Source organism: Colius striatus, chromosome 9 (assembly GCF_028858725.1).
Source record: "Colius striatus isolate bColStr4 chromosome 9, bColStr4.1.hap1, whole genome shotgun sequence".
Taxonomy (NCBI): Eukaryota; Metazoa; Chordata; class Aves; order Coliiformes; family Coliidae; genus Colius; species Colius striatus.
Genome location: NC_084767.1, coordinates 23,408,730 through 23,419,680, shown reverse-complemented (window position 1 = coordinate 23,419,680; position 10,951 = coordinate 23,408,730). Strand labels below are relative to the sequence as shown.

Below are 10,951 nucleotides of genomic sequence, written 5' to 3'. Positions count from 1 at the left end.
ACTGGGGGTGTTCAGGCTGGAGAAAAGGAGGCTGAAGGGAGACTTTATTGCTCTCTGCAACTCCTCGAAAGGAGGTTGTTATGAGGTGGGGATTGGTCTCTTCTTCCAAGTAGCAAACAACAAGACAAGAGGAAAACGCCTCAAGATGTGCCAGGTGAGGTTTAGATTGGAGAGTAGGAAAAAAAGTGTTGCTGAAAGGGTTGTCAAGTCCTAACATAGGCTGCTCAGGAAAGTGGTAGATTCAATGTCTCTGGAGGGATTCCAAAGCCATGTAGATGTGGCGATGAGGGACATGGTTTAGTGGTGGCCATGGCAGTGATGGGTTAATGGTTGGACTTGATCTTAAATGATTCTGTGAAAGTAGACAGAGACTATTTGGAATAGAGAAGCCTGAATTTAAGTGAGGATGAGGAGAAGGGACAGTCAGGATAACAGCCTGCCAACATGAGCACAGCAGCACTGAGTCACATACATAAAGGCTTCTACAGTGAGTCTCGTGTGAAACAAAATTTGCAAGAGTAGTGTTTCAAACAGGTGCTAGGTGAATCTCTCCTTCCCCATTTCCTTTACTTTCCATCAAGCAGAAACATACTTTTTATCATGGTGCCGTCTTTTGTCTCTGGACACCAAGTACTTACCCAAATCAAGAGCTGCACTAACACCACATTTCCTTTCCTGCACGCCAAATGAAGGGCAGTGCGTCCATCACCATCTCCACAGGTCTCGTTCACCTCTTCCCGAGTCCCATGGGCAAGGAGCAGGATGACTGTCCGCAAGTCCTCCTCAGCTGTAGCCCTCAGGAGATGCTGGCCCAAAGAAAGCTCCAGGCACTGCAGAGGTGCAAGGAAGAGCTTCTGCTCATATTTCGCACGTATCCAGCGCTCTTTTTCTTCCCTAGAGAATCCAAAGGAGAGAGGTCACTCTAACCAAGCCTGGCTTTCTCTAAACAGTGGCAGTTCAGCTACCAGTATACTAGCAAACAGGGGTTGAAAAAGAAAATTATACCCCCTTTGAATTTTTAGCAGTTCATCCAAAACTTACCTTCACAGTGAAATTTGTGTCACCCATCTTTTCATTACCGATTCATATTAGTGCAATGCTGTGATCCCCCTCGGTGGTTGCTGTGCTTACCAGGTTGCAAGATCACAACAGCCAGGAGGGCTTAAGAAACCCTGACCTCATGAAGACCAAAGACAAAACAGGCAGCCTGGTCTCACATTAAGGTAGTGCTGCAAAACACATTACAGAAAATGCATCCAATTTCTGTATCTAAGACCAGAAGTAACCAACATCTAGGCTTGCATATCAGACAGGAAAGCAAGCCCTCAACGAGACTGTCCTGCTTGCAGGGTTTTTTTATTCATTCTTCAAGTTGAGTACTGTTTCCAATGCGAAAAGCATATGGATGGTTCCTCTGTTTGTTTTTCCAAAATGCAACCCACGAAAACAAAACTTTGAAGTACCATTTCCTCCTGATATGTCAAAGGTCTATCAAAAGCTTTCTGTATGCTATTGGGTTACAGGAGAACAAGGGCTACAAACAAGATCCTCATCTCTCCTTTAAAAAAATTACCATAGTCATTATGTGATCTAAGAGATTTGGCCCTAGACAAAGTCCCACTTAGAGGTATCTGTACAGCTTGTCAAAATCATATATATCACCTAAGCCAGGCAACTTGTTATTGGTGGGAGATTTTCTCCCCTGGAGTACAAAAGGCAAAGCTCTGTTTATGCCTTTCAGTCCTATTTACACTACTCCCAGTAATCTAGTGTCAGGTTAGCCCTAATCTGTTTTTGAATACTTATGTAAACAGATCTTTCCAACAGCAAATCTGGATTAGTTTTGCATCATTTCCTGGTACATGTGGAGTGACCTTGCTTTGACCTCTCTGGATGCTTTCAAGCACAGCTTCTCAAAGCATCCACTTCTCTATCCCACCACAATTTACCTTAAAAACAGGTCCAGGGCTTTTTGGTTTTTGTTCCTTTCATTTTTCTGTTTCTTTTTCCTCCAGAGAAAAAGTGCAAACAGAAAATTAACACAAAGAGTGCTTAGTTTACACCAAACCATTGAATGACTCCTGCAAGCTAAAAGACACACCAAAAATATCCCAAACATTTGAGGAATTGCAAATCAGCCTTTGATGACAGGATCTGATAAATAGAGTATCATTTCAGGTATTCCAGACAGAGGAAGGAAGAAAAAGACTTCTGTTACTACAGCAACCTTAACTCATATTTTTTATGTTTGCATTTTTTTAAGGTTAAAAATCCAAACCAAAACCAGTGCAATCACACAGACAAAGTAACATATATGCAATTCTTTACAATAAAATGCACAGTCTTGCAACCTAAAAATTCAACCTTCGCCCATGGTTATTTTACTTCCCTTTCAGAAAACTTGCCTAATTTTCCTTGACCACTTAGAGCACCAAAAGATTCAATTCACTAAAGTCCAATTATACCTTTGGAGTCCCATTAATGGTTTTAGTGGAAACAGCAAACACAACAAGCAAAAATCAAGGTGTTCTAAAAGCCTCAGACATTTAGGGGCAGCATGTCACTGGCATCAGCTATTGAGTGAGAGTCAGGTCTTATTCAACAGTAAAAACGAGACATGACAGATACATTGTTTGGATTTTCTGGTAGAAAATGAATCTTTATCACAGAGGTAGGAGGGAAAGGATGCTCAGGTACATGTCATGGACAGTTGAAACATAGAGGGACTGTTTTTCAATGAGTATCTAGAAGCCAGCTTCCACAGACATCCTCCCTACGACTCTGGTACAAATCATTCAATTTTGAATGCAAAGTCCTGGGGACTCTTGGAAGATGGCTTCAGCTCCACCATTCATATTCATCTCAGAAATCCCCACAAGAAGACATAAATACTCTAATTGTTGCTCTGATGCCGCAATTTAACTTCTGGGATCCACAGCTTGTCTTGGTTGAGGTTTCATTTCCCCCAAGGAAGGCCAGTCCAAGAGCAGAGTTGTCAGCAGTAGATCACTTAACCTCACTGCAGTTCCCTGGAGGACCACTGTTCACATCCCCTGATAGCTAATGAGCTAAAAAATGAATTATTGGAGCGGTCAGCCATAAGCAGGAAGAGAAGGCACAGTGTTTCATTTCAGCCAGCGCTGACATACCTTTAAATAAATCAACTGAATAAAAGTACAAGGAAATGTGAAGAAGAGCAACTAATCAGGAGAAAGACATTGAAACAATCCCTAAAAATAAAGGAAATGTACATCTACTAGTAAATATTTCCCTCTTGCTTCCCTTGTCTGTAATCCCAGCAACTTCCACTCTAAATGACTGCTGATACAAGCTTAAAACCTCACTGGTTTTAAGGGTCAAATACAACCGATTCTATAAGGGTCAACTACGACAGAAGAAGATTACAAACTACCAGGAGAGGAATGAGCCACTAAGTCTTGGCTAAAAAGTACCACCAAGTTCTTTGCTTTTGCAGGAATATCCATCACCAGTGACCTCAAAGTACACAGTGGTGTAAACGATGAAATCTCTGCCATGGCAGCGGTACTGTACACAGGTAAAGGGTTATTAGATGAAAATTTCAGTTCTCAGTTTATTTTGTTCTAATTAGATGATTGCTTCTCAAGATAATGTCCAATTATTTAAATTACTCTGCCAGCCACATCACATCATTATTATCTGGAAACATAAATATTGGGAACTGTGAGGGGAGAGGGCTAACTAGGTAGCATAAGAATATAAAAAGCAGGTTTGCTTAGGGCACAGCTTTGCTCCAGAAGCTAGACTGCATTCCCCACCCATGGGTTTGCATCAGAGAGCCACATTTAGGAGCGCACATCCTACACAGCTCGGCCCTGTGGAGTGCATGGTGTGGCTCTTCCACCTTGGTTAAACCTGTATGGCTTCACACCTGACACAGGTGTATTGACTCTCCCTCCTGCTCTTCCTCACTCCTGTTCACCTCTGCTTTCAGCTTCATTTGTCACTCTTGTGTCCTCAGAGGAGAGGCATGAAAGACAAACACAAAAAGGATGTGCAGTGTGGAAATAAAAGCCGTGTTCATGTGGAGACTTCAAATTGTGTAGACAACAGCACATGGATGGAGAGCCTGAGAACATGCCATCAAAATTCACCAGCTCCAGTGCAAGAGCAGCCTTTCTTCTTACCAAACCGATAACGAGAATGACAAAGATGTTGTGTCAGTTACTTGTTACCTAAAATTACTCCCTGTTTGTTAAAGGTTCAATGAAATTTTGAAAGGTTGCATTCAAAATGTATCAGACAGCAGGTATTTACTATGGCAGGGCATTGATTTCCCACCATCAGAAATAGCAAGCAGGCTTGGTACAGGCATTGTTTAAGGGAAGTTTTATCCTCTCCACCTCTGACAATACTAAAACACTCTTGAAGTTTTTTATCTTTTATTCTCTCTTGCTGAAGAAAATAATTCTGTAACTGCAGAGGCCTCTAAATGGTGTCTGTAGCATTACCATGCATGTGCCATGCCCCTGTGTTGCCATTTCTGGTTGTTCACTGAAGTGCAACTGTTTAATATGGTAGTAACCTGGCCAACTCAGCGAGAGCACTGCCAAATTTTCTCATCTGTTGGCAAGCTGACAAGGTTAATGTGTCTTTTCCAAGAAAATGAAGTAAATCTAAATCCTGTACCTCCCAAACTCCTGGAGAGGCCCAGAATGTGTCATTAGCTTTGTGGTCCAGCATGCAAGAAGCACGCATCACCTAATGACCAGTGCTGGGCCCTCAGCTGTGCTGGGGCTTGCCCTTGAAACAAACCCCTTCGTGACGACTCAGCACATGTCTGATAAACCGCATAGCTTTGGACAGAGGCAGTGATGAAACATTGGGATGAGTAAAGAGAAGCATTGGTGGGGGATGGGGAGACAGGATTGAAATGTTAGGAAAGGTTCATGATGTTTTTAATTGCAACTAGCAAAGGAGGGAGAAGAAGAGAAAGCGAGAAGAAAGGGCTAGCAGCAAGGAATTTCCAAAGTGTCTTCCTGCCCCAAGCAAAGCAGGAACTGGGAGGAGAGGCATGGAATAGAAGCTGGGAACAATATGCTGAGAAAACACAGGGGCTTCCTCTCTCTGCAGGAGAAGACTGCACTCTATTGCAAAGCAAGTGCTTATAGCAGTTGACTGCTTCCTAGCATGCATGCCTTCTCTGCCCAGCTGCGTTGCTAAGGGGGAAGGTGCACAAGCCCACCGGAGATACATAGGTCCTCTGCAAACAAGAGGGCTCCAGACAGCAAACAAAGACCGATGGGTATTTATTCTTTAATTACAAAAAGCTTTTAAGAAACAGGTCACTGTAAATCCTGTCTGTTGAGGAAAAGGACCAAGATTTATGTATGCTGGGGCAAAGAGGAAATAAATATCTCTCTGGCTCCTGATCAATATTATGAGTGTTTTGCCAACCTACAGGGTGTTTTATGACCTGCAAGGACAGAAAGAGATCATTAATAATTAAATAAAGTCAACTTATTAAGCTTATTACTTCTTACAAGCTAAACATCCCTGATGGATGAAGACTTGCCCTATAGGAAAGCTGCAGATAAGCCAATCCACACCTTGTCTTGGTTTCTGGACCAGGGCTCTCCAGGCAAGCAGCGTAGTAATCTAGCTTGGAAATTATTAAATTACTGTCTTTGCTGGGGAAGTTATCTGGCTGAGGACTGAGTTCAGCCTACCGTTAGACCTCTAAATTTTTGTCCACCAGTGAGAAGAGACAGACGATTCAGTACTGGAAAAATATGCCGAATTCAAGTTATTTCTCCTATCATCAGATCTATTCAAGCAACCAAACGAAAACACCAGCCCCCAAAGACACAAATAAAGATGGCTTTGCATCAAAAGCATGCCCAAAGCCCTTCACACTGCCAGGGAGCTGTCTTCTGAAGCCCACAGGTCTGGATCCTCTCCACCATTAGCTCTACTGACACATTTTTCACTTTTCTTTTTATAACTGTGTGTTTCAGAGAAAAAAAAAAAAACCCTACTGTGCATGACAGAGATCACTCATACATGCAAAGCTGAATGTGCTTCTTAAATTTACTATGTCTTGCATGACACTTACCAGTATAATCGTCATTTGGATTCAGCAGAGTTTCTCCACTTTCTTTGCCCTCTCTTCTGACATCATCCCTCTACATAGGGCTCCAAAATACCTGCTATTTATGCACTTCTAGGTTAGCCTTCCAGTGATTCCACAGAGTAAACAGCAGCTCTCCCTTAGGTGTACAGACACTTGCAGGATTTATTACTGCTCAACATTAATTACTAGCTTGGCCAAGGTTTACTGACTTTAGGCTTTTTAGATAAATATCCTGCAATTGTGGGCTCTGATATATCCCATAAAACTGCAGCAAACACGGTTTCATTGCACAGCACTCAATCTAACAAATTTTAAGGTATCCTCAATAAAATATATCACACCTGAGGTTTACTCCGTTTAAAGTCAAGCAGAAGCTATGTGACACATAATGGTAGAGAATACTGCAGGTACCAAGAAAAGGCTTATTAAGCTGAGAATAAAGATTCTAAGTGTGACAACTGTAAGCCTTGTAAGCTGGTTAGTCTTTTCTCAATACAATTCCAAGCTTTTTTTTTTTTGTTCAGTGCAACTATGTGAAATGAAAAGTCTCAGAGATTTAACAAAAAGCTTGAAGAATGCCACAAATCGTACTTTTTCTTCTGGGGCTGAAAAGCCCAGAGGTTTTTTTCTAACAGAATCGCTAGCAGCATTTAGGAGGAAAAAAAAAAAAGACCTAACAATGGTGAACTCTAGGGATTTCAAACACTTAGCTTGGCAAAAACAATTAAAAAAGCATTGTGAGCAGTGGAAGAAGATGGGTTTCTGCTAAGGTGTGCAAGGAGTGACCTTATGAGAACCTGGAATACAACAGCCACAAATGATTGCTCCGCTCCCTTCTATTCACTCTCTACTGACTAATTGAGTTCGCAATCTGATTCCTTTTACCTAGATATTGATGTACAAGCATGTTTACAGTCATGTAAGCATATTCTTGAGCTGGCTACAAAACAAAAAATAATGGCAGAGTTACCGCTGTTGGTTCTAGATACACACAAGGACTGCTTCCCTTTCTTTGGTGGTCAACCTCAATGCTTGGACCTACTACAGATACTACTTTAAAAAAGTCAAAAGCTACTTTAAAAAAGTCAAAAGTTCCATGCAAAAAGTTGCATAGAACTGCTAAAATAAAGGACTATATTTGCTTTTTGCTTGTTTGCAGTAATATATATAGCTGCAGAGAATAGTAATTGCAAACATATATCTAATGTATTTCATTATTCACATGTAACCATACTTAACCTGATGTCTTAAGTGGATAAATTAAATTGCATTGTGCCAATACCAAAATACAGACTTGAAATTTCAACTTACAACTTGATAGACAATCTTTCAGGTTAGAAGACTGCACTACTTTGCAATTAAGCCTCCCTCTGAAAAGCTATAATGCAGCAGTATTTTAAATATAGCTCAAAGAAATCATTACATACTTTTTTCATCTTTTTAAGGAAAAAATAAGAAAATTCCATTTGAAATAACTTTTCACACAAAATGTGGCAGTAGGTTTGAACAGATAACAGAACTAAAAATGAATTATTAGGAAACATTTTGTGGAAATGAATGTAGTGTTATCCTGGTTATTCATGTCTAAACATCTGGCTTTTTAACCCCAAATCAGGCTTCTGCTTTCATATTCTTATTAGACGAAGCTCTCATACAGTATTTAAGGAGGAGCAGGGGAAAGTGACATACAAATATTTCAATGCATAAATCTCAATAATCTGTGCCAGGTGAGAGACAGAGCGAGGTAGCCAAGTGAGGTTCCCACAGACTCAGAGTAATGTGGCATGTAACAGGGATGTACATCAGCAATGTACTTTCCAGCGGCTCCTCCTGTGATGCGACTATCACAGCGCATTAAGGATACCATAACAGTCGCTGATGTGATATGCTTTGGAACGTATCACATCATAAACAGATGAGAGAAGAGAAATGGAGCTTTTCCTCTGCTCATAATGCTGTAAAGTGGTGAAGCAGCATAACTATCAATGCCTTATAAATAATGAGGGGATGGAAAAAATCCCCTCACAGGTCTACTCAAAAGGCTGACAAACTTGCAGCACAGACATTCAAGAGATCTCAAATGAGAGCTTAATTAAATCACAAAGGTGCTTCAATGATCCAAAATGGAAAACATATTTTGTGGGCTGTAGAAGGAGAAAGCAACTTTTACCAAGGATCAGGAACTGGAAAGGACAGTCTAATTACAATGCTTCACAAAGATCTTAAAAAATTTCCTGAAAATTTTGATCCCTTGTTACCAATAACTCCTATATTTTGGTTTACAAGGAAAACCAAAAGCCCTTTCAGGGGGCTTTAATATTATTTTAATTCCAGCAGAAGCAATAAGATGATACTCTATGAAGTATTTGGAAGAAATTTCCCCATATTACACTAAATTTATATAAGACATAAAAGAGAAAACACAAAGATTAAAGAAGGGAAAACACTTGAGAAATCCTCATCAGTTAACATCCAGAGAAAGCCATGAGGTTTATTCCATACTTAAAAGCTTGACAGTAGGGTTTTTGTTTGTATATTTTCAACAACGGGACATGCAACTTTGGGGTTGCCCAAATTTGCCCCAAAATGTGAGATTAGAAATGGACTCAGTTTTCAAAAGACACTCAAGTACTGCTGAGGCATTTCTAATTGCTCACCTCTGCCTATTAATCACTTGCAAATCTTTAGGCTCTTATGATTTACAAGCCATGCGGTTGGTGCTTAACAGTGGGAAACCCACATAAAACCTGACAGCAAAGAAAATCTGCACCAGAGATGCCTGCCAAAAGTGGCGGCAACTTCTATTCCAAGAGCACCCTTGGAGAGAGGTGTGCAGGGATTTAAAAGCTGTGTGCCAGAATTAAAGCCTCTTGCACAAACACTCTGAGTGCATAAGCGCCCTCTGTCTTTCAGCTACTTTGCTGCAAATCCCTTTTCAGGTCACATTTGGAAATTATTAAAAAAAAAAGTTAAAATCCCCTTAATCTGTTACCAATTAGTGAAACATGTGAATATTATTTTCTAATTTGTGACTCAGTCTTGAAAGCAAAGTCACTGAAATAATTACCATGGCTCCTGAATATTTCTATTGTGCTTCTGGAAAAAAAATAAATATGGGTATGTGCTCTTCTGCCCAACGTGCCCTGGGGCTGAATGTATCAATAACTATACCAAAGTCTTCAATTCTAATTTTTGGTTTGTGGCAGCTGGAGCCCAAGGGCTGCCAAACTGATTAGTTATCTCTAAAGGGTCTTTGTGAAACTTGGGTTTGCGGCAAGGAGGTGGGAAGGACGAACAAGGCAAGGAGGTTAGAAGTTGAAGAGAAAATACATGGTGCTCAAGGTGTCCACTACAGAAAGGATCAATGCCCAGCCAGCCCTTGATGAACAAGCTCTCAGCCAGGATTTCTAAGAGCTGCAATGTAGTCCTCTTTTTAAAACCCAGACATGGTGCAACTTGAGTGACTGACTCCTGAAAATTGGTGATCTCCTGGTGGTTAGCAGGAGAAGGTCTGCCAATAGGAAAGCAGAAGCTACTAATAAATTTATAGTGTTACATGCCAATTAGACCCCTTCAGCCCTTCAAGAGGCAGTGCCACCAATCAAGTTATCATTCTGCAAATGTACTCCTTAGAGCTGATCTCATCACAAATCAATCCTGCATTTAAAGCGCAATTCTCATTAGTATTACCCAGGAAAGCACTTGGGAAACAACGCAAGCAGGTATTTTTCTTCTCCCCTCTAAATGCCCTTCCCCAATGCCTAGCACACTTACTTCTTGTACGCAGTCACAGCTGAACTTCTAATGGTAAATAATACTTTTGAATACTACATATAATTCTGCAAACCAGATTTATTACACACAGCATACTCAGGAGTTTCACCATCATTCCTAAGCCAGCTGTGAACCTCTTGATTAAATTATATCCTTGTATCTGACCATGCACCAAGCAATATTCTGTCTTGGAGCAAATCCCTCAGCTTCCCACTCCATGACATTCACAAATGCTAAGACATTTGATGCTGCTTATTTGGGCATTCAGAGAAAAGAAAAATACAGAAGCAGAGAGAAAAAAACAGTTTGTGTGGTTTAGTATCTTCAGCATACATACAGATGTACTTTAAACCTCCAGTCATGGCTTGAAACTACAACTTGGTGCTCATAGTCTCTGCAAGCAACACTGTTTTGGATGCTTTGCAAAGTAAGTTTTTCTTAATTTTCTGCTGAACAAGGTTAGAAACAGACTTTAGTTTCAGCTTTGTAACCTCTGACTGTAGAAAGATGCCTTCTGGTCAGGAACGTAGGGCATTCTGAGTCCCTGGTAATGCATTTTGCTTTTCTTTTCCTTCTCAAGCTAGGTTCAGATCTCGGTGAAGTGCACCAAGAAGCCTGGCCCAACCCAAGGTGGCCAGGGAAATTACTTGGGAAGTGAAGTTTGGTCCTATCGTGACACAAGATGCCTGCATAGGAGAGGGAGCAGGGAAGATAAGACTGCTTTGGTAATTCTTGTGTTGGAGAGTTTTCATTCCTTAATTCCATGTAATGTGGCTGTTACATCTGTTGAGGAGGGGCACTTGCCAAACTGCCCTGACTCCACTTACTGTAAATTTTGCGGAGGCTCTTCACAAAAAAATCAAACCCAAATCACCTTAGGAAGAGCAGTGTACAATGCCTCAGGCCTTGGGCTGTCACCTGCATCTTATTTCTACTTAACCTCTTAAAAAACATTGGAATTCACTTTGTCCCCTGATGGGCACTGTAATGAGAACCACCTGTCAATCACAGCTCCATTAGCCTGGACAGACTTTCACTTCCTGAAACAATTTATTGGATTCCCAG

General features: G+C 40.9%; 1 protein-coding gene across 5 annotated transcripts in view; it reads right to left on the bottom strand.

Moving 5' to 3' along the window:
* AGAP1 (ArfGAP with GTPase domain, ankyrin repeat and PH domain 1) overlaps positions 1-10,951 on the bottom strand; it is a 402,183-nt gene that overhangs the window by 8,881 nt on the left and 382,351 nt on the right. For all 5 annotated transcript variants that reach the window (XM_062003066.1, XM_062003067.1, XM_062003063.1 and 2 more), the window contains one exon: positions 639-894. In XM_062003066.1, the coding sequence (XP_061859050.1) occupies positions 639-894 (256 nt within the window). The remainder of the gene's footprint in view (positions 1-638; positions 895-10,951) is intronic.